The sequence below is a fragment of the Dipodomys merriami genome, unplaced genomic scaffold, assembly GCF_024711535.1.
Source record: "Dipodomys merriami isolate MVZ:Mamm:240054 unplaced genomic scaffold, mDipMer1.0.p SCAF_1, whole genome shotgun sequence".
In the NCBI taxonomy this organism is placed as follows: Eukaryota; Metazoa; Chordata; class Mammalia; order Rodentia; family Heteromyidae; genus Dipodomys; species Dipodomys merriami.
Window position 1 is genome coordinate 24,328,321 of NW_027202270.1, and position 24,963 is coordinate 24,353,283.

The window sequence follows — 24,963 nt, forward strand, 5'->3', positions numbered from 1 at the left end:
AAGAAAAGAACTATTTATATATATATTTATTATATTATACAGGACCAGAGGATTTCAATTTATATCTCCCTCCATGTCTATACTATATTTCAGTCATGCTCACCCAATCTTGTGCCTATCTTTGCTCCTCCATTCCAAAAGATCCCCATGTGACTTCATTGTTCCATTCTTATAGTTACAAACAAAAAATAGTTTTTTAAAAATATTCCTTTGCATCAGACTAAAATCTTATGTCTTTCATTAGCATCAATAAGATAAAATTTAAGACGTTACATGTTGTGTCCACCTTTCCTTCTGTGTTATGTACTCAACAAATGCTTATTGTGTCTAGGAAAATAAAGGTGCTACATGGAATCTATTATTTCTATCTTCCAAAATATTCTGGGAAAAGACATGAAAAACTCCTCTGAAATGAATCTCTTTTAGCAAAAAAAAAAATCCTAATATATTTTCTCTTTTGATAATGATCCCATAGGAATTAGGGAGATACTACAATAATTGTGATTCTCAAAAATAGTTATCTCCTCCAATTTCTTCTAAGATTGCCAAAATTCCACTTAACCTTTGAAAGCTGCATTCAAATATACCCTCTTTCCAGGAGTTTTCCACTTCCTCTTTGGCCAGTCATGGCAAGCTGCTACTTTGTCATGGCTACTCAGATTTTTGTTTCAGGAAGTAGTCAGCTTCAATTTTCCTATTACAGTATAATTGTCACAGTTCTCCTCCACTTCTAATTCCCACCCCTGCAGCCATCATACCTTGCTGCTAATCATACCTTGCTTGTTCATACCAAGTATGAACTTAGTATAGATGAATTGTGTTTTGTTTCTGATTTTTAACTTTTAGAATGTTTAGAATTCAGCACTGTGCATTTATAACCTGATTTATTAAATTTAAGGACACAGTTAATTCAGCCTCTAGAATAATCTTGCACTAAGACATCCAATATGCTGTTTTCCCCAATGGGTGAATTTGGACATACAGAAATCTCTTTACTGTCTTCAAAAATTATTTTAATGGTGCAGAGAACCCATAGCATATGCCTATAATACTAGCTACTTGGAAAACTGAGATCTGGGGGTCAAGGTTTGAAGCCAGCCCCGACAGAAAAGTCTATGAAACTCTTACCTCTAATTAACTGGCAAAAAAGCTGGAAATGGAGCTGTGTCAAATGGTAGAGCATCATCTTTGAGTGAAAAAGCTCAGGGACAGTACCTAGGCCCTGAGTTCAAGCTCCAATAATTGGAAAGGTTATTATGGGCTTGTCTATGCATTTGATTATTTAACTCTATTTTTATGGTTCATTAACTATTAATTTTACTCAGTTGAGAATTATTTTCAGTAGACAGTTTATAAGCAACATTATCTATTTTAAAATGATTTATTGTTCTTAAGTTTAGTTCTCCAAATTTAGAGAAAAAATTTAGAGAAAAAAATTAGATTGGTAAAGATACACTTTTAACACTGACAGAAGAAAGAGATCATTTTGTCATATTTAAGTGAGTATACTTGTCAAGGAGCTTTGATTTTACTTTATAGATGAGGCTAAATATGATCACAGAAATGACAATTCAGAAACTTAAAGGCCAAGGTGATAAATGTAACGTCACATAAGGGCAGTAGAGAATTTCCTTTCTGAATATCCAAATGGTCCAGTTTCATAGTCTAAATGTGGGTGTGTTTCTATTAAAAACATGTATTTTACTCATAAAAATTCTGATTTGAAAATATCCACTTTAAGTTTTAGGGCGTAGGGAAATGAACTTTCCAGAACATTGGAAAATCAAAGGCAGAAGCCCTGCTCTGTAAATCCAGAACACTGATTCTGTTATCCACCCCTGGACACACCCAAGGATTGAAATGCTGCCTGTTTCAAGCCCAGGCTCATTTAGAAGGCTGGAGAGGTGACAGAATGTAAAATAGGCTTATGTAGAAGAACAAAGATGGCTAGTGTAATAACCTTTTTGGAAGAACGATACAGATCTTTTGTAACAGAGGCATCTTTTCTGGTTCCTCAGCTCCAATTGGGTGCTACCTTTGATAAAACATTCTCATTGGGGACCTACAAACTAAGGAAAATCCACCCAACAATGTTTCCTGTTGTCATATGCTCTGAAGATAACTGGTCCTTGTGTATTATTTACATTCACAGCTAAACAGATGGTACCTGGTATAGAAATGTATATTTATAGGTACATATGTGTGTGTGTTTGTATGTATTTATCTGTGTGATCCTGTTTTTTACCTATCCATAAGCCATAAGAAAAAACATGAAGAACAGTAAGTTTGGAAGTCTAAGTCTCTTATCCCCCAAGTTGGGATAAGACTCATGAGACTCACATTTCTGGATGAACTTATAAACAGTTAGTAAAAAATAAAAATCTACTGGTGGTTTCTGAAAACCACTGGCCTATAGATTCTTGAGGGTTTGCAGCATAGGGGAACTTAAAGGCTCTTAGATATCTCTAGCATAACTAATGGTAACCAGTTACCCGTGATATGTACCCGAAGGTGCTAAGTCTATTGATTTTGAAGTTATTATTTTAATAGAGAAAAGATCATTCCATTTTATGCATGAAAATCCCTTGGTTAAATTTTTAAATGTGATGCATTTGACCATTGGGCATTTAAGGAAGTGGTGAGTTCTGGAAACCTAGGCACACATCTGGCCTGCATGGATGCCTTCACTTACCACCAGGGGCTCAGTGCGAGGTCTGGGCAGGCAAGAAAAGGTTTCTCTCAGGAAGGTGGTAATCTCCAGGAGAAGCTGGCATGCTGCCATCTTCAAGGCAAAGGGGCAGCCACATTTAGAAGGGTTCACAGTACCTGAGGAATGAAGAGTTCTTTCATCAGAAGACAAGCTAGTAACAAAGAGAGAGGCACAGTTTGATGGACCTAGCTACATACATGCAAAATCAAACGGAATATGAGAACATTGCCTACACAAGTTCGATGTATCTACTCCTTCTGTACAACCTGTGCATTGCTGTGTACCTCTCTCTCCACTTGGCAATTGTATAAGAGCTTCAGCATTGAAATATCACATAAACAGAACTGAGTTATTCTCCTTAAAATACCAAAATGCAGAATCAAAATGCAGCTCCAGCTAAACTAGAAAAACTTTTCAATGAAAGTTAAAGTAGCCTTGCATTCAATAAACCATAATGGAACTGTAACGATCCTTTCAATTCACTTTAAGGTGGTATTGAAATCTATCTATCTATCTATCTATCTATCTATCTATCTATCTATCTATCTATCTATCTATCTATCTATCTATCTAGTTATTTATTTTGGTCCTGGAGCTTGACCTCTGGGCCTGGGCGCTGTCCCTCAGCTCTTCAGCTCAAGGCTAGCACTCTACCACTTGAGCCTTGAGCCACAGCAACACTTCAGGTTTTCTGAGTGGTTTTATTGAAGGTAAGAGATTGGAAGAGATAAGCTGCTGTAATTTCTAACTGAAATTTTCTCGCATCATATTGCTTTAGCCTTTAAATGCTAGATGAACTATGTGATGGCTTGGAACTAAATCACATACATCAATCTTATATTCAGTGCAGGCTCTATGGCTTTTAAAGGTTGCATAGATGTGCACAATCTTTTCATAGCTAATTGAACCTTCTGGATCTGTCATTTTATTACTGAGATTATCATCCAGAGTCTTGTTATCTGTCCTGTACTCAGTTGAGTTTGGTTTTCATCCAGATTTTATCATTTGGAATAGCTTGTTACTTAGCACAAGAATAGAGTTCTCTAAGACCCCAACAAAAATCTCACATCTGAAACAGACGGGTAAATGCTACTTTTGTGGTCCAGGGCAGAGTGAGTTTAGTGTGGTGGGTGAAGCTGCACCCCCCCAATGTTGTTTCTGCCCCTTCTGTATGAAGCACCTCAGGGAGAGCTGGGGTTCTCTGGGGCTACCTTCTGGCTGTAGGTGTTTTATGGTAAAATTTCACTAAGTTTGGGATTTCTGCAGAGTTCTCAGGTCTTCCTCTGCGAAGTCATTCTCAGACAGACTAAACTATTCTCAGGGTCATCTTTCATCATTAGGTTAAATAATGATATGAATGTGTTTATTTACTTATTTTTGTGTTTGTGTTGGTACGGGGGCTTGAACTCAGGGCTTGGGCACTGTCTCTGAGCTTCTTTTGCTCAAGGTTGGCACTCTGTCACTTGAGCCACACCTCCACTTTTGGCTTTGCTCTGCTGGTTAAGTGGGGATAATAATTCAGCAGTGATACTCACTAGACACAGTGTTGAAAATGAATTATACAATTTGTGGGGGGTGGGGTCCAGAGGGAAAAAAACTGGGAGAAAACAAAGGAAGAGGTAACACTATTCAAAAAGAAATATACTCATTAACTGACTTACGTAACTGCAGCCTCTCTGTACACTACCTTTATGATAAAAATAAATACATAATTAAAATTTAAAAATTTTTAAAATGTTGAAAAGAGAGTGTTTCACTGATTTTGCTGCCTATGCTGGCTTTGAACCTCAGCTCTCAGCTCTCTGAGTAGCTAGGATGACATTGTGTGAACCCCTGATGCCCAGCTCAATGTTATATTTTATGTAACACTTAAGAAGATTTGCTCTGATTTGATAAGGAGAACAATAATGGGGAATTATTTTGTCAAATCCTTGATGTGGAAGTAGCAAGGAAGACCAGGAGCGTTCTCTTTGATGATGAGTTAGTTCTGTTCAGTGGTATACTGTAGCCATCCTCTTACCTTTCATGACTGTACAGTAGCTTTTGTATCAGCTAAAATTACCCTTGAAATATAAACACCGAGTCTAAATTTTACACCTCCAGAGAAGGAGAAAAGGTAGAAAGGCATAGAAAGGCACTAATTCTGTTACTTGTATCTTCCCTAAGAGGCAGTGGTACACACATACACAATCTTATGTGGTACTGAGCACACACATGTACAAATGGTGTTGATGTGGGATATGATAGGAGTCCCTTGTCTCTACTCCTCTGAGATGTGACTATTTTAATTACATAGTAAACATTATACTATGCTTTGACTAAATATTTCAATATGTTAGTCATTTAAAAGCATTTCCTGTCTAATTCATTTTTTTTCTGGCCTTTTGTCTTTCTCCTTCCAAGAGCAAAATAACAAAGCTTGAGAAAAACCTCTTTTTAAGATGATCAGTTTTCACAGCTGCTTTTCCAGAGATTTTCTAGAAAACCTCCTCAAGTCAGAGGCTAAATTAAATGATTGTCCACACTGCCTGAAGCATTTTGCCCTGTCTATTTTCTTTTCTTGATTTTTACCTTCTCTTGGTGTGGCTCTAGGTGTATGTTTTACATCCATGTGCAGGGAGAAGGGGTGGGGAGGGGTGGTGTGTGTAGGGAGAAGGGGAAGTGGTGGGGGAAGACATGGGAAGGTGGAAAAAGTATGAGAAGAAAGAGAAGCATTAAGTGCTCCTAAAGCAGAGATTCTTACAAGCAGGGGCTCTTGTAGTAAAGGGAGTCTCCTTACTGTCATCTAAAAAGTCTTCCTCCTCATCCTCCTTTCGCAGCCTCCGTTTAGTCTCCTCATCATAAATGAGGCCCAGCAGGTTAGCGGGGCTCTCAGTTTCCCCATGGCACAGCTCATTCAGTCGGACGCCAATTGCCTAACATGGGAAGGAAAAGAATGAAATAGTACCAAAGAGGTTATATTCTAAAACAAGCACTTGTATCCTTCATGCATAACAAACTAAAAAAAGATTACTTTTCAACCTAGGCTTCTTCTGTATATTCTGGTGTTGTGATGAAGATGTGTAACAGTATAGAAACCCAGAGGTAGAAGACACGCATGCTATCTCCTGGATCATTAAGTCTAAACACTGTGCAAACTGGAATGACACCTTTGTGTTCTCCAAAGACAGTTTTTCTGAACGTATATCCGGTTATTGAAAGGTCATTTACTGTACAGGTCTCTTATAAAGGAGTTTAGTTATTTTTAGTGAAAGGATTTTATCACGGTGCTTCAGAGTGGGTCTGAATATGCTATTTTGTGAGAATGGCAGTGTCATGCTAATAAATTTAGAAGTTGCCAAGAATTTATATCTACCATTATGTTCGCAGTAATTATTGGGCTTTTATAGAACGTGTTCCCCTTGTCAGGATATTCTATGAAATAATTTTTATAGTTCATTTCACTTTTCTTTAGGTAAAATATCTAACTCCACATTAGAAATATGACTTTTAATAACTCAATACATTGTCAAGATCGGCTTTTCAATGCTACTCATAAAATTGATACCTTTGCTGCTTGTTCTTCTGAGTCATCGTGTACTATTCTGTGATTTACCAAAAGGAATTTTCCACAAGAAGAAACCACAAAAACAAAACAAACCCCTAACTCTATCTAGCTCCTTTTAGATCTCCTCCACTCAGCATATGCAACAATGAAAGAGACATGGGCCTAAGAGAGTCTGAAAAAAGCTCAACTGAGCATTGAACTTGTGTTTGACAGTTGGATTCTCTGTGTTTAGTAACAACAGATTCCAATTAATTTTCCTTTCTCTTTCTATGTCATATTTGTTGAATATTTAGAAAAGTCATTGAATTCTAAGCATGGAAGGATTAGATATATGTACGTATAAATGTAAAAATACATCTCTACACAACATGTTTGTAATTATGGTACTGTTTAGGATGGGAAAGAATGTTTGAGGGTGAATAATACTGAAATGTATTACATCTGTGAATTAAAATAGTAAAATGATTGGGGCTGGGAAGGCGGCTCAGTTGTAGAGTGCTTGCCTTGCATGCCTGAGGCCCTGGGTTCGATTCCCCAGCACCACATAAGCAAAAAGAAAAAAGCTGGAAGTGGCGCTGTGGCTCAAGTGGTAGAGCGCTAGCCTTGAGCTGAAGAGCTGAGGGACAGCGCCCAGGCCCAGAGTTCAGGCCCCACGACCGGACCCCCTCCCCCCCCAAAAAAAATAGTAAAATGAAACTCACTGAAAGTTGCCAGTTAATGGAGGAGGAGTAGCATGGATGGGGAAAGTAACAAGGGATCATTCTCATTAAAATTCTGTATATTCCACTTGTGAAATACCATGTGAAATACCTTTGAGCAATTAGCATACAATAAGAAAATGAATGACAAAAATGCAAAACAGGTTGCACCTGGTGTTACTAGTGGGAGTGGGTAAAAGTAGGTGAACACATTCAAAAGAATTTATGTACATGTGTGAAAATAAAACCATGAGGCTTGTTTAAAATGGTTTGGTGGGGGGGGGGGGTTAAAAGGGAGAGTGATCAAAGGGGTCAGTTTGATCAAGGTACCTTCTAGGCATAGATGGACAGCTAATTGGTGGTAATAAAAAATATAAAAGACGAGAGAGAAATGAGCCCCATATTAAAAACAAACAGGTAGTCACTACTGAAAATTCAAAATACATCCAGAAATCTTAGGAAAAAAGGCATCTGAATTTTTTAGAAACGTGAGAACAAATCTGCTTAAACTCTGGAATTATCTGAGAGATACAAATCAAGAGGCAAAAAATCATCTATAAAGAAATATTATAAAAAGGTATCATAAGATGGTAAGAGTTTAGCTGCTAACCTGAGAAACTTTAAATAAACAAACCAAAATCATTACCACCACTACTACAGGCCCTGTCCTGCAGGCAAGACATGTAAGTACAGTCTGGAGCTTTCTGTATTGATCCTTCTGGGATACTGTAGCTAAGCAGTCTAAAATTTACAGTTTACAAAACTTAAAGGGTTCTCAGATAATGAACTTGCCTGAGATAACACTAAATGTTGAAATAATAGTTTAGCAGAGCACTGGTTGCTCACACCAGTAATCCTAGCTGCTCAGGAGGTTGACATTTGGGGATCAAAATTCAAAGCCTGCCCAAGAAGAAGTCTCAGAGACTCTGATCTCTGATTAACCACAAAAGCCTGAAGTGGAGCTATGCTTTAAGTGGTAGAGTGTTAGCCTTGAGCAAAAGAACTCGGGGACAGTGCCCAGGTCTCAAGTTCAACCCCCAGGATGGACAAAATAATAATAAAATAACAAGAATCTAGGGCTCCGAGTCTCATACAGGGTAGGAAAAGTGCCTTGGGGAGCATTGTTCCTTTTGCCTGTCACTCATCAAATATTTATAAAGTTAGCTACTTTGTAAGTTATTTCAAACACAGAACTAAATAAGTTGCTGCAGTTTGGTAGGGCACCATTATAGATGATTAAGTCCACTTAAAAGGGATCACAGTTTGGCACATATCAAGGCTGAGGGACTTCCTGAAGGCTGTAAACAGATTCAAACACATGGTACCTAACTATGTCTTATGCCCATTCCCTCACTGAGATTACAGTCTATTGGTGAGGTAATAACTTATTGAAACAACACATTAAGAGACTATATCCCTTGGCTAATTTAAAAACTAGACTAAATTTGTTTCAAAGAATCATGGGAAGTCTTATAGCTACAGACTTGGAGGAATTATGCTAATGGAGAGTAAGGATAGCAGATACTCCCCTGGAGAGTCCTAAAAGATTTACATTTGAGGAATATCACATGTTCAGAGACAAATGGGCCACTTAGTGTAAGAAAAAATAATGTGCAGAAAGGGCAGGAAGGTAGGCCAGAATTGAGAAGATCACTCATTTGAGGAACATTGCACTAGCTGCCAAGAAGACAGGGACAAGCCATGTAGCTTTCTTTAAGAAAAATTAGTATTATAAACTACTATTATCAAACACATTGTAAGAACAAAGACTTAAGGTAAATATTCTTTAGGTTCATAAGCTCAGTTGACTCATCATCCATAATCTTGTAATGGTCTCAGCAATGGTTGGAGAGTGGACAGTGACATCACACAAAAGCAATTTGGTTTTAAAAATTAATTAATTAATTAACTAATTAATTATTTGCCAGTCCTGGGGCTTGAACTCAGGGCCTGAGCCTCTTTGTGCTCAAGACTAGTACTGTACCACTGAAGCCACAGCACCATTTCTGTTCTTGTTTTTTTTTTTCTGAATAGTTTATTGGAGATAAGGGTCTCACAGATGTCTCTGCCCAGGCTGGCTTTGGACCACGATCCTCAGATCTCAGGCTCCTGAGTAGCTAGGTTCATAGGTGTGAGCCACTGGCACCTGGTGCAATTTGGGTTTGGAAAAGGAGGGCCACTGCTGCACGTTAAGCTGGTAAGAAACCCATTCTGATCTACGTTTTAGCCTAATCACCCTACTAACAGTTTGGAAAAGGAATTGGAGAGGGCAATTCTGAAGGCTAAGAGACATTCTATTTCAGAAGGGCTGTGCCACAAATAAGATCATCTTACTGGCAGTGCGCAGGATAGATTAGACAATGGCAGGCTACGAGGACAAGAACAAGTTGGAAAAGAATCATCCATATGAGAAGTCACAAAGTTCTGACCATATGGGACTCTATGATATGGGAGAGGCAGAATCAATTGGGAAAGGAGATCCAGAATATGCTTAACATCTGCCAGGTCATATGATGGCACTACCATTAATCAGAATAGAAGGGTCAGGGAGAGTTGTAGGTAGAATGCTCATTTGAGAAGAGGTGCTTTATTCTGATCAGATTGAGTTTCAGGGTATCTTTAAGTGAACGTTTCCAAAATGCAATTAATAATGCAAGCCTGGGTTCCGAAAAGTGGTATGTATAGAGAAGTCTATGCTACTGGAAACAGCAAAATACAGGGATCATGAAACCCTGGGGGAATTATACAGGAGGAAATTAGAAATGATCTCAGAGAATGTCTACATTTACAGAGGACAGGACCCAGGAGACTCCTGCACACAATTCTAATAGAAATGAACTAGCAAGGCAGTCAGCAGGATCACATCCGTGAAGTCCAAACCTATTTATCCTGAAATCATTTGTTCAGACATTCCCCTGGTCAAAACCTTCCTCACACATCTGAACCCTGTAAAGTTCGGCACTTAACTAATGGTTTCCCCTTCTTGAGAGTCCCATGGGACTGGCAATTGGGCGTGCCATTTCAGAGAAACTGAGCCATAAAAAACACTCCTTGAATTAGGTAGATACTGAAAGTGTCATGGAAGTTGTCCAGCTTTATGTAAAAACTCACTATTGTCCTCAAACTCACAGTACTTCAGGCAATCAAAATTAATCAGACTAAAGAAAATGAAAAGGAAGAGATAAAGTAAGCCATCTTACCAGTAAAGGACTGAAAATAGTACTGTACCAGAGTTTGTTAATATTATGTTTAATAGAAAATAAAACTATCGTAAAGGGAAAATAAAACCTGATACCTCGTCTAATTACCTATCTTACTGACCCCAAATTTCATGGCTTATCTTAAAAGGCCTCAAATTTCACTGGAGTTCTGACATTTATCTTTTGGAGGAGTGAAAGGAGAATAGGAGCCGAGCCCTGATGACTCATGCCTGTAATCCTAGCTATCAAGCTATTCAGGAGGCTGAGATATGAGGATGACTGAAGCCCAGGCAGGAAACTCTGACATTCTTATCTCCAATTATTTACTAAAAGGGCCAAAGTGGTCTGTGGCTCACGTGGTAGATTGCTAGCCTTGTGGAAAAAATACTCAGGGACAGCACCCAAGACCTGAGTTCAGGCCCCAAGACAAATATCGAGAGAGAGAGAGAGAGAGAGAGAGAGAGAGAGAGAGAGAGAGAGAGAGAGAGAGAGAGAGAGAGAGAGAGAGAGAGAGAGAGAGAGAGAGAGAGAGGGCTTTGGATGCCAGTAGATTGGGCTGCATTAAGTCTCAGGCTCACTTGATTGTGAACTTTTGCAGGAAAAGGCTGCCTGGAAGGGCTGTGTGAAGGATGGATTTACAATTGTTCAATAGAATCTTGCCACTGGACTTCAACTTCAATAAGGTGGAAATAAACCCTTCATATTTGTCATATTGTAAAGTTAATAGGAGGAAACGATAAAATTGGAAGAATAGTATAACTATAATAGAGAGATAATCAAATGATAGGTTTTAAATAGTATTCTACAAATTGTTGACATTAAAGGTGATTTATTCTATCAGAGGCAAATCTGTTATTTTTGTTAGCATTGAGTTGCTGTGTTTACAGCCATCCTAGGTAGCAGGCCTTCAAAAATAAAGGGACACCAGTGATTTATCTCTCCTATGCCTAGTAGGTTGAATAACAGATCAGTTCAAGCTTTAGACACCCTATCTGTCATATGTATGTATGTATGTATGTATGTATGCATGCATGCATGTATGCATGCATGCATTGATTGATTGTGTTCGAGACAGGGACTTGTTGTGTAGCTCAGATTGCCCTGGTACTCTCAATCCTCCTGCTTCAGCCTTCTGGATGTTGCAATTAAGTGGAGTGGGCAACCACACCCAGCCTCATTGATCACATTTGCACTGAAAACTATAAAGGGGCAGAATGCCTTTGTAGACATGATGAAACACCCAAATTTATCATGTAATTGATTCCATTTTATTATTGAATACTACAAATGGAACCTATAGTTGCTTCTTGTTTAGAAGGAACTTTCCACAGAGTGAGAAATTATGCATAATCATAATTTATAAACTTCTACATGCTCTTTAATGTTAGTGCTAAGGGAAAGAAGGATCTTCCTAGGGAAACCTCTTCAAATAAAGAAATTAAAATACTAGTTATTTATAACTAATTACCTTTTCTGCCTGAGAAATAATAAGAAGGAGTCAAAACACCATCAACCTTACAAGAATTGAAAAACAGTTACTGTCTCCAATTTTCCCAAGAGAGGATATGTTCTAAATGATTTAGTCTTTTGCAGAAAATTGGACAGCTTTTTGCTAGGAGAAGGCTGAGTCATCTTGGGTAGAAAATGAAGGGAGTTGGAGATAAAAACAACCTTCCCTGGCTCTCTGACATTTGGTGATCTAAATTTTCCATCCAATTGCCTGAACTTTAGGAATAGAAAAATCTGCTCTCTCTGAGAAAAATTCATCTCTGGTGTTAGCATGATGGTCCAATGGCATCCATGATATTAGAAAATATCATTCACTATTTTAGTAATAAGAATAATAGAAGTAGAAGGTGATAGATTGAGTTTTCCAAGTATGTTTAGTAGGAAAACTTAGCTTATTGAGTATCTTGGGATCACAGAAATAACCAGGTTGTAACATTTGAGATTAACGAGCCCTGGGATGGGGCAAGGTTTGGTGAGAGATTCCTGCACAACTGATTAGAAGGGCAGAATAGAATTAAATGAACAAACCCAACTCTCTGTGTACCTTCCCCATAATCTTCACGCTTCCATCCGTAGCATCTTATTACAGAGTCCTAATCATCATGTAAACACATGCTTTATGAATTACTTACAAGATACCATCTTTGAAGAATGTGATTATGGACACACACCCTTCCCACTGTCTACTTCATCCTCAAATTATATTTCTTCTCTTAATCCCATGCTTTGTCTACTATGATGTATGCTTCTAAGATTTCAGGTATTCACAAAGCAAATTTAGGAGAGAAATTTTCTGGAAAAAATTTATTTTCTTGGAGAATTAAAAAAAAAACAAAACCAAGATATAAAAATTTAACCATTATAACAATGATTTTCAAAAAGCTGATTCTTGAATATAGCAATAACAAGCAAGGCTTTGAAATCCAACATGGGAGGGATGGGATGTTGGTGACCCCTATTTTCTAGATACATAAATTCTGGCAAGTGACTTGGCTAGTATAAAGCTTCCATTTTTATTAATAGTAAGGTGGTGGTAGTAATATCTCACTTCATAGATTTATCGGGAAGAGTAAATAAAGTGTATTCCCTTAAAGCAGTAAAGGTCACTGTCATGTACAAAGCAGATAGCTAATAGATTATATTCAAGACAAAAACAAACAAACAACTAATCTGCGGCACTCAAATGCTCTAGGGGTCATAGGAGAAGGTCAAATGCTCACGTCTCCCCACTGGTAGAAGAGCTTGGCAGCATTCCACTGCAGCTTCTGGTTCCGCTTATTGCCTACGATGGGAGAGCGTCCTCGGGAAAGGCCTTTCTTGGTAATGTTCACATGATGCCCTTTCATCCACTCTGGCCAGTTGCCACGGTTACAGCGGTGAACAAAACGGGCACACTCCAGGAACAAGGCTGCTCTGGCCACCACAGGAGCTTCCTGGGTAAGATTCATAAGGAAAGAACAGAGGATTCAGAAAATGGATGTTTAAATTGGCCTAGGAGGGCATTACTGTGCCATTTTTCAGTTCTATTTAGCCTCCATGGATGGTTTGTTTTAGCTGGGCCATGTTTCTCAGGGTGGTGTCAGCACAGTAGTGGGAAATCTGGAAAATGAAATCATCAAGTCAAATTTGGATATGGAGTAACAAGGCACCAGAAGTTGGTAACTAAGATTTCTGAGAGTCTTCTTAGGAGTTTCAAGCCATTACATTCCTCTGTTTTGTATATTTTAGAGCAAGTAGGATTTGAATGTGAACACAAAGGAGCCTTCTTGTAAGCTTTTAAATATGCAGGTTATTTTTGAGTATGTGAACCGTACTGGGGCTTGAACTCCAGGCCTTACTTAAAATTTTTTTTTTTATTATATTTCAGTACTGGAACAAGGGAGGTGTTATTTAACAAAGCAGTTTATGAATACAATGCATCTTGATCAGTGTCATGTTCTTCAACATTCTCATTCCCTTAAACCTACCCCTTCCCAAAGGGCTTTACTTCTTGCTTAGATTTTTGTTTTAAATCAAAGTTGTAGATTTATTCCTTGAGCCACTTCTAGCCTTTGAGTTGGTTTATTAAAGAGAAGAGTCTCTCAGATTTTTCTGCCCAGGGTTAACTTTGAACAAGTATCACCAGATTTCAGCTTCCTGAATAGTTAAAATTATAGGTGTGAGCCACTGGCACCTGGCCAATATAAAGGATTTTTGAGCCTAAAATTTAAAATGAAATAGTTAAATATTCCATTTCTGGAACTAGTCTTATTTTATTGTGTTGAGCTGCTAGGCCCACAATTGTGTATTAGCTATGACCAGTTACGTAATTCCAAGAGGAAAAATTTCCTTCTACTCATTTTGATAAACAAAAAACACAATATTTCCTCAGGAAAATAAAATATGTCTACAGCTTGTCAAAATGTGGCTGAAAAGAAAAAAAAGTACAGCTTTTCATTGATACTTAGAAGGTAATAAAAACAACACGTTCTATTAAACTTTCTAAAAGCTAAAAATAAGGAGGATGAAGCATAAGGAAGCAAAGAAAGGAAGAAAACAAGGAAAGAAGGTAGGACAGAAGAAAAGAAGGAAAGAAAGGAGGAAATTTCCCATGAAAAAGTTAATAAGCCATAAGAAAATATACATAAAGCATTAAGATATATGTTGATTTGTGCCATTTTTTTTAAAACCACAACATTAGCCATCACCTGGAGATTCTTTGATAGCCATAGATTTCTCAGTAACAGTATTTTTCAAATTGAAACCATATTAATCATTTCAAGTAATTATACTTCTGAACAGTGCTTTCATCCATGATGCTAAAATAGGGATTAGCAGATAGAAAGAATTGTGTCAGTTAACTTTTGTAAGTAATAGTAACGACTGTGACTTAGACACAATATCCTTATTTTAAGATTTAAAAAAATGAGGTACAATTTTTCCACTAACACGTAGTGAGAAGGGAAATCTATAAGACCACCATGATGTTCTTTGTGTTCACATATATGTTAGCTGCTCTTCAGTATCTACATTTTTATAATTTTATAAATGTTTGTAAAAGATGATTTATAAAATGTGGTTAGACATTATTTAAATATAGGACATCCATCTTATGTAGTGTTTTTAAAAAGTTACAGGCATATAATTACATTGATTCCTGATTCTCCAATTCTATGATAGGTTCTATTACCTCAATCCTATCACGAGTAAAGATACTCAGCCTTTGTGATTTGGTTCATCTCCGTTCCTAGTTGCATCTTAAGTATGTTATAATCCAATTATATCAATTACTTGTAGTCTTCCTAATGCTGTTTTCATGACATATAGAACCTTTTGATTCCCTCTTCATCTGAAAAAAAAATCTCGCTTGTATGATTCAGGAGAGTTGGCTAACTCTTTTTACAACTCTTAGAAACCTTACTTCCCCTCCTCCCCTTCAGGGAGAGCTGGTTTCTTTATATTTTTGAGTACGACAGCATCTATTATTGAATGATTTAAGCAAATTCACCTAATAAGCATTTCTTCATTGTCTCTATCCTAAATATAGATATCAAGAATTTTCATAAGAACTATATTTATGTAGGGACTTAATTTTACATAGCACATCACACAGTGCTGCAAAAGTGCTGCTGAAGAGCTGACAGACAGTGCCCAGGCCCAGAGTTCAGGCCCCATGAAGGGCAATCAATCAATCAATCAATCAATAAATAATCTATCATTCGTGTGTTTGTGTGGAGGGGGGGTGGACAAAACTTAGAAACAGGTCACAAGGCTAGTAAATTATACATTGCAAAAACTCAGACGACTTTCTGCGTTGAACTCACCCATATTGTGGTGCCATTCTATACTGTCTAAATATACACACTTTCTTGTATTAAATATTTATTTCACTAAGTATGTCAGATATGCTAGTCTGTGTCTGGAAAGAGGCTGAGACATCTGTCTCTAAAACTAAATGCCAGTCTGGGGGGGCAAGGCTAGCCATGCAAACATATTTTTAGCTTGTCAAAATATGACATCTTCCCAATATAAAGCAAGGCAAATTCAAATGCTTAGTGATAGGAAAATAGAAACACCACAGAAAAATAGCATTTTGATGTAAACTTTGACTCCTATGGGATCAGTAAGGGTGTAACCTGGTGTAGACCAGATGTGAGAGGCAGAGAATCTTTGCATGGCTCTTGGGAAGTGGCAATTGAGAGAGGATGAACAAAAATGGGTGACTAAATGTGAGGTTGCTTAGAAAGTTGCAGTCATTTTGTGAGTTCACATCAAAACATTGTGTTACCAGAATAGGATTTTTGGCCCTGGAAATTCAAGTTTATGTTTAGAAATGAACTTGAGATTGATATAAAAATGTTTTCTAATAAGAACAAAGCATTAACACCAAGGGGAAGGTGGGTTACACCTGATACATTTGGCTCACATAATCAAACACAGTATCATTCAGAAATGCCACTGCTTACTCATCAGGAATGATGACATACTTTCATTCAAACACTGATTTTGTATAATAGTCCTCATGATCTTGGGCGGATGGAGGGCAGACTTGGGAATTCTGTAGTCAAGAGGGCAGAGCATGAGCCCTGGGTATTGTGCTTTGCAGGCAATGGAAGGAAGTTGTGAAGCACAGAGTGTAAGGTTTGGAGAAAGGAGACCTCCGTGTGTGGTTGTTCAGGCAGAAGAGAGCTTATTAGCAGAACCAAACCACCGGCCTACTTGAGTTGGAGGTGTGCAGAGAAGGGCAGGCTTATGGCAGGGAGGAGGTTATATAGGGAGGGGAGGGAGGAGGTGTGGCTGCAGCTGATGTGGACTGACCTCTGAGCCTGGGGGAACCTCCCACTGCCCCCAGGTGCTGGGCGGGGACTTCTAGAGAGGGCCACGTGTGCATGGAGGGAGAACAAAGGGGAAGGGGCCATTTTTCCCTGGTGGACCTAACACAGAGTTAAAAAGATACTTAGCAACCAGAACTGAATTCACAATGTGTACAATAGTATCTGAGACATTCTAGTTTGGGTGTGACTGTGACACATGATTCTATGAGTTCCTTTCCATGTGTAGCTGGGCAGTGTTCACTAGAAGGGAAGGGCTATAGAATACCTGAAATAGAGGATTCTTCCTGCACACAAAAGAAGTCAACCTTCCTTCTATTGATGGGGCTTACCTCTTATGGCTCAGTGCAATCTGCAGAAGCAGCAAAGGATGGAGGCATGACAGAATGGATAGGGATGGATTCACATCACAGAGAAAAACAGCACAAATGGAGAAAATGAATCAGAAGAATGCTGCATGGCTGAAAAGAACCACAGAGTGTCAGAGTCATAGTCACAAAGGAACATTGAAACAAAATACGAAATCCCTGGCATACCAAAGAAAATGCTGCTGGTGGCCCTGAAAGAAAAGCAGATATATTAAAATTTCTTCTTTCTTATTCACATTGTCTTCCTCCAGATCAGGTTTTTAGACATTATAAAAACCCAGAATTGCTTCTATGCTGTTATGTCTTAACTTCATAGTTCCCAGACAAGGAAAAAATACATTTTAATCAGGAGTGCAAAATATTAGGCTGAGCCAAGTGTTTTTTTTTCTTTCTAAAATTAAGAGTCAAAACTAGTGGGCTATCAGCAATTTTATGTTTCACCCGGTCTTTCTGTGGAGGTTACAAGAAGTCATGAGAATGTTACTACATAATCTGGATTTCTTCAACATTCCATAATTAGAAAATGTCATACATCCAGCTCCTTTCCATTATTTCCTTTGCCATTTCTCCTGGACTTTGTAAGATGGTTACATGTATTGAATGGTTCCTTTATGAAAGTGAAACAGAGAATTTGGACACTAATTCAACTGCTGTGCTTTCTTCTGCCTGGGGACCTAGAAAATATTATTACCAAGATAGGATTTTTAATTGAAGGGTGTAATTGCAATAGATTTTTTTTCTTGCTGAAGGATTCTATCTAAGCTTATTTTTCGAGAAGAAACTTTGACACAAAACTCATAGAACACTAAACCAGAACTGACTGTTTTTAAAGACTGAATATTTTATGTTGGTCCTTGGGGAATTACATAACATTTTATTTTCTGGCAATAAAATATAAAGTGTGTGCTGGTGAAAGTTATCTGGTTATTTAAAATCCAATGAGAACAAGAAGCTATTATGGGTCTTAGAATGGATTGGAACCTTCTTTGCTGGAGGGCAGATGCAGTGAGTCAGTATGTATTACTTGTCTTGCATTGAATTCTCTGCCAGACAGAGATCATTAAATGACAGACTTCTAGGCTGATAGGCTACCCCTGTCTCTGCCCATTTCTATAATAGCTGTGGGCAGGCTGGAAGAAGCATTATTGCTTAGCACATGGTCATTTTGATACTGAAATCCTGGTGATACTGTGAGTATTTTAAAACATGAGGTGTTCTGTTTCTGACAGTATGATGGATTAGATATAAAGACAAACTTCTGCCAGTGTAGAACATCTAAAAAATGTTGGGTAATATATCTCACAAATGCTTTGTGTTTCGTATGTTTCTAAGGTGAGATAAAAGGTGTCTAAAGAGCCGGAAGGAGGGAAAAGTAAAGTGGGGCTGGGGTGAGGATGAGTGAACACAGAAATATTTGCCCTAAGGATTTCTGCTGACTATCCAGAGGCAAGAACACTGGTTTTTCATGGGCCACAAAGTGAAAGATCTAAGCCCAAGCAGATGGGAGGTGAAGGCAGATAATCTTTTTTTTTTGGGGGGGGGGGGTCCGGTCGTGGGGCCTGAACTCTGGGCCTGGGCGCTGTCCCTCAGCTCTTCAAGTCAAGGCTAGCACTCTACCACTTGAGCCACAGCGCCACTTCTGGACTTTTTCTTTTTGCTTATGTGGTGCTGAGGAATCGAACCCAGGGCCTTGAGCATGCAAGGCAAGCGCTCTACCACTGAGCCACCTTCCCAGCCCCAGATAATCTTTTGCAAGACTAGGATCATAGGCACAACCACTCTCAATAGATGAATGCTAAAAATAATCGGCCCCACAGAAGCTGACTTGCTGCTTTTTGATTCAACTTGGCTCTGGGAAGAACGTAAGAATTGGGGGTGGAGAGAGGGAAAATGCCTTGTATGAAAACTCCTAGCCAAATCTTCAAATATGCTTACAAGTTTGGGGCAAAGAATGCACACAGCAGTCATCCTCTCCCAAGCCTCCAAAATAGGTTAAAAATGATCACAAGTTTGTAATGTTTCCAGATGTCTGACAAAACAAATGCAAAGACTCTCTTGGAGAAACAATTCAAATACTTCTCTGTGAAATGTGTCACAGTCCTTCTCAAACCTTTACATTTGGGTGTGCACAAAAGTCAATTGGGAATATCTGTGACCTCATTTGCAAAGATTATATTGCAGCCTCTGTAATATTGCATTTCTAACATGATCACAGGCGATGCTGTGGCTGCCGACTACTGAATGACATTACTTTAAACAGGATTTAAGGAATTCCTATAGATAAAGTTTTCAGGGGGGCCTTACAGTAAAAAGACCAAATAAAATAATCCACTATGAGCAAGAGTCAGCAGAAATAGCCAAGTGTAGAATCAGAGTCACAAAAACTATCCTTACTGGATTAAAGGCTAATATGGAAATGGAAAGTCTGTGGAAGGAATTAAGAGTATCAAAGATGACCAGGCAGGCTTAAAAAAGAATAGAACTTTTACAAATAAAAATGTTGTGCTGTACTACAAATATAAAATGCTTCAGGTAAGATGAAAAGGCAGATTAGCTCCTACTTTTCTAATATCTGGAGTATTGACCAGATCATTATCTTTTCGTGGGTGGCACACTTAGCCCTGGGAAGAACAAAAATGTATACCTTTGGTATGAATGCATAAGATGCCATCCAGGCTTTGATAACCTAAAATTCTTCTGGACAGTGTCAAGTACCCCTTAGTGAACAATATGCCCTTAGTCAAGAATTACAGGATCAGTTGAAAGGAGAAAAAAATGAAATGGAAGAAATATTGGAGAAAATTGCTGAGAATGTAATACAAAGAGATAAAAATGAAAAATATGAAGAGGATAAAAGGAAAGCTGAGATAAAATGTCAAAGATACAATATCAAAGAAGTAGCTGAGAATTTCCTGCCTAGATACATCAGGATAACTACAAGAATTAAAGATCCAATAGAGTGCAAAACAGAAAGAAAATGCTGGAAACATTTTAGTGAAACTCCAAAATATCAATAATGAAAAGATGATTTTAATGGAAACTAGGGTGGGGTAGGAGATTAAGCCAGAAAAGAAAATGTCAATCTCTAATTGTAATTCCAGAAAAAGCATCTTCAAGTGTAGATCCAAATAAAGGCTTTTTTTTTAAACTAGGTACTAGTGGCTCATAACTGTAATCCTAACTATTTAGGAGTCTGAGATTGGTTTGAGGCCAGGCAGGCAGAAAAGTCTGTAAAATGCCATCCCTGAAATTAATCAGCAAGAAGCATGGCTAGAGTTGTGACTCAAGTAATAAAGAACTAGCCAAGCAAGCAAAGAGAGGTGAATGCAAGGCCCCGAATTCAAATTTTAAAAAGGCATTTTCAAGAAAACTAGCTAAGAAAGCTAGTCCAACTGATCTTCACTAAGATTCTGTCTTTTTTTATATCTACATTACTCTCTTTTTTCTCTCTCTATATACACGTACATGCATACATACATAAATACATACATATATACACATATAAAAGTACACATATACACATATAAAAGTAAAACCATAAATACAATGGAAAACATAATCATGTTATAAAACTGAGGTGTTCCTGAAAGATAGGAATCAGATAGATTATGTATTAGGAAAAAAAACAGAAAACAATAGCTAAAAATGCATGTAGAAACAGAAATATGAGAAAGTGTGAATAATCACAAGGAAATTCTATCCCACATCAATAGCTATGAACTCAGTTGTCACACCTGTATAAATGACAATAAACATCAAATGCTTCTTTCATTCAAGTACAAAGGACAGGCATTTACATGCCCCCTTCTCTCAGCTTGCCTGTCCAAATTCACCAGGCACGTTAATTTGTCCATTTTTCCATAGCTGAAAAACTAATTCCAAATATGCTTTTAATTGGAAATCATGTCCTGGATTTATTATTTTTTTCTACACCAAGAAATGGGATTAAGAATGTAAAGGTGCTTTATAAATTGTCCAGTATAATGAAACTCTTACAATTATTAAACCTTCTACCACTTCTGCCAACTACCACCACAACCCCGATCACCACCATCATCCTTATGATTGTTATCATTATTACCAACAATACCTTTATTCAACCAACAAGGTCTACACGGTCCTGTCTCATTGTCTGTTAATGCATAATACTGGGCTTTTTAAAACTTTGACTGTTTCCATCTTTTGGAATTTTGACTTCTGAAGTATGCACACAGTTTGGCATTAATCTACAGCCAGACTCCTAGGTATGAAATGAACACTCCTATTTGCCCAGCCACTGCTTCACCCTCGTGCACACTGGCCTCAAATAAATCCAGTCTGGTGACAAAGAGCTCATTACTTTCCAATGCAGAATACTCCATCAATGGGCATCTAGAGCAATCTGAAAATAACTTATATAAAGCATTTCTTATTTATGAGATTGATGAAATTACAAAGATCAGAGAGGGCCTGAATAGGACCCACACGAAAGGTCTAAGAATCTAGAGGTCTGGCCTTATTTATGTTGACAAGGAAATAAGGAAAATCAAATTTCTATGAGTTCCAGTTGAATTTAATGGCTATAATCATGTTAGTGAGGAACAGAATATAGTTATAACTGGAAATTCCTGTATCAAAGCTCTGGAAAGTGAGGAGTTATAGCAGTTAGAAACCAAAATTAATTAGGAATTTTGACTAGAAAGAATGAAACTGCAATACCTAAGAGACTCTATTATCAATATAATCAATAGTTATTATTATATATTATCAATATAATCAATAGTTCTCCTAATGTAATCTCCACTCACTTGGAAGGTGGTATCAGTCTGTTCATTGAGATTAAAGATTCAAGTCCTAATATGTGTTGTTTTCTTTGTCAGCAAGTTGTTTCTCTCATGGACTCACATTTTTACATAAATCTTAAAAGATTTCCATATAACATATGAAAGGATTCCTCTTGTTTTTATATAAACAATAAGTAGTAATAAAGCAATTCTAATTATTGAAAGAAATCATTTCTTTATGACAGAAGTATGTATCTATTGGGCAGAATTCTTTATATTTTATTGTAAAGATACTGTACAGAGGGGTTACAGTTACATGAGTAAGGTAATGAATACATTTCCTATCAAACATTGTTACTCTCTCCTTTGTTTTACCCCTACTATCCCTTTTCTCCCCACCTCCCCAACTCCTCCCTCACCCCCACGAAGTTGTAAAGTTCATTTTCAACATAGTAATTTGTACATCTCATTGTTACAATGGGTCAACCTGTATCCTTATTTCAGCTTTTTGTTATTTTCCTTCCCCTCTGCAAAGTAGAAAAATGTATGTACAAGATGCAGGGCACCGGAATCAAATACAGTAAAAACAGAGGTTATACTATGGGGGAAAAAACATACAAGAGAAACAAAAAAAATCACATGGTACATTATAAGTACATTAAAAATAACAGCCACAAAGATAAAACTTCTTGTGTCCCTCTCTTGGGGTTCATTTCGCTTAGCATCATCGTATATGGTCATATGTACATAGCTTTTGACCTTTTCTGCTTGTTTGGTAAGATTATCCTAGATGTATATTAGTTTTTGTAAATAAGGGAAACCATGGGACCTATGTTTCTTTGAGCCTGGATTACTTCACTTGGGCGGAATTCTTAACATTTGGCTTTATGGATGGATTTGGAGGGGAGTCTATGAATTTTCTGACATCATATGCTAAATTTTCTCTTTAAGTGGGCTTTTCTTGGGAAGATTTTCCTAACTTTCATCCAATTCTAAAAGAATTTATGAAGAATGTGTGGTGTGAATTTTAAAAACTGAAAATCTCTTGTACTTTTCTATTATGAATTTATCAGATGATAGGAGCATTTTTTTTTTTTTTTTTTTTTTTGTCGGTCGTGGGGCTTGAACTCTGGGCCTGGGCGCTGTCCCTCAGCTCTTCAGCTCAAGGCGAGCGCTCTACCACTTGAGCTACAGAGCCACTTCCGGTTTTCTGGTGGTTTATTGGAGATAGGAGTCTCACGGTCTCTCCTGCCCGGGCTGGCTTTGAACCGTGATCCTCAGATCTCAGCCTCCTGAGTAGCTAGGATTACAGGCGTGAGCCACCAGCGCCCGGCGATAGGAGCATTTTTAAAGCGATCTTCTTCACATACATTTAAGAATATTTTCTATGTCCAGAGATAGCCATTCCAAACTATTTAAATAATCTTTTTGATAGAAAAGCATATGGTGCTAAAATAGTTGTAAATGGAATCAAAAGATTCTGCTCTGATCACAGGTTCAGTATTAGGTAACGTCAGTATTAAGTGACCTTGAGCAAGTTCATTCTTTCATGTGGGGAATATGGGTATATGGCATTTACTTATATGCAGACTTCAGCTCAAGATCTCTGAAAGCCTTCCAGAGAGCAAGAGACACTCTATCAACTCTCATCAGATTCCTTTATGACTAATTGTGGCACAAATATTATGATGCCATCCTTTCCCAATTTGTATGATTGTGTGTACAGATTTCACTTCAATAAGTGGAAATAAGGTTGGTTATTATAATAATTTTCCTTAATCTTATTAGGCAGTTGCTTCAGATATTTGATGCCTTGATTGGCTAAGGCAAGTGTCACATGGCTTTAGGATTAAGACAAAGAGGGACCTGATGCTAACCTTTGAAATAGATTATCTGCGACCATCTGAAAAGCAGCAATACATCAATATTATCATATACTTATAGTGGACTATTCTACTAGCTCCTGTCATAGTCTTCCTTCCTTCTTTCCTTCCTTTCCTTCTTCCTTTCTTTCTTTGTACTGGTCCTGGGTGCTGTCCTTGAGATTTTTTGCTCAAGGCTAGCACTCCACCACTTGAACCATCGCTCTACTTCACCTTTACTTTCTTAACCACTTTCAAACTATTGAATATAAAACACAAAATTTGCTCTTTTATGCATTTGCAGCCAGGCTTAAAGTATATTTATTATAATAGAAACCTATTTTAGCTATTTTTGAAGTGAAAATAAAACTTTATTTCCTGGTAGTTTACTTGCTATTTGGAACCCAGTGAGTATGCAGTAAATGAAGAGCTTATAACTCAGAGTAAAGAAAGGAGAAGTCTAAAGTTATCCGAGTCTGGTTCACCTCATAAAAATGCTTTCTCAACAAGATCCACATGATATATTTTACTGCCTTACATCTGTATAGCTATACAATATTCAAAGATCTTCTTACAATGCATTTCAGTTGATCCTGGCATCAGATTTTTCCTCCAACTGAGATATAATGAAACAAAGATTCAGAGAGTTTAAAGGAATAACACATGGAAAACTGAAGGCTACTTCACTCAGTAGTTAGTGTGGCACTGTGATAAGGACTTTCTAGCTCAGGTCTCATTTATCCCTTATATAATTTAAAGAGATGGATGTACTAATACTATTACTCCTTTGACTCTTATTTTACAATTATTCAGCTGATAAATGTAAGAGCAGTTTCAAGCCAGGCATTCTGACTTCAGAACCCTCTTACATATTTTTAACCAGGTGGTTACACATTCTACTTACCAGGGAATATCAACCTCCTCCCCTCTCTTTCCTCTTCTACCACTAATTCTGAGTAGAAAAGAAACCTATGCACAGTTCCCCTGCTGAAGTCAAGATTAGAGGAGATTCATACTGATCAGTTAATTGACGGAAGGAACAGGATACGTATTCCAATGACTTACCAAATCTAAGGCAGCAGCCAGGATGGATGCATCAGGAATTGTCCCTGGCTCACAGCAGTTTAAGAGAAATTGGAAACGTTTCATGCCTTGTCGGATGGCTCCAAGATTCACCACATTTTTGCTTTTTCCACCCTCTTGGTTGGGAGAAAGATGGTCATCGAAACTGTGGCAGCCTGTAGGGATTGTGTCATTGTGGAGGAATAGATGACAAATTTAAAAAGAACTCCAAAGATTCACTAGAATGTTTTCTGTAGTGTGGGTCTGATGCTTTCTTCTGCACGTCCCCTCATTCCCCTTACTTCTCAAAGGCTTGATTTGAACTCAGCTTGACTTTGGGGAATCTGTGTGACCCATGGAGCATAAAAATTTAAAGGTTTACCTAACTACTTAAATGAAGGGTCTGTTCACTTTACTAATGGATCTTTAATAC

At 37.8% G+C, this 24,963-nt stretch overlaps 1 protein-coding gene across 14 annotated transcripts in view; it reads right to left on the reverse strand.

The window, feature by feature from the left end:
• The window catches only part of Unc80 (unc-80 homolog, NALCN channel complex subunit), a 187,544-nt gene that overhangs the window by 108,309 nt on the left and 54,272 nt on the right, over positions 1–24,963 (reverse strand). For 9 of the 14 annotated variants that reach the window (XM_070018011.1, XM_070018002.1, XM_070018077.1 and 6 more), the window contains exons 22-25: positions 24,534–24,706; positions 12,885–13,097; positions 5,454–5,625; positions 2,693–2,826 (exon numbers count right to left, since the gene is read on the reverse strand). In XM_070018011.1, coding sequence (XP_069874112.1) covers positions 2,693–2,826; positions 5,454–5,625; positions 12,885–13,097; positions 24,534–24,706 — 692 coding nt within the window. The remainder of the gene's footprint in view (positions 1–2,692; positions 2,827–5,453; positions 5,626–12,884; positions 13,098–24,533; positions 24,707–24,963) is intronic. The other 5 variants (XM_070018095.1, XM_070018052.1, XM_070018042.1 and 2 more) reach the window with 1 other exon arrangement.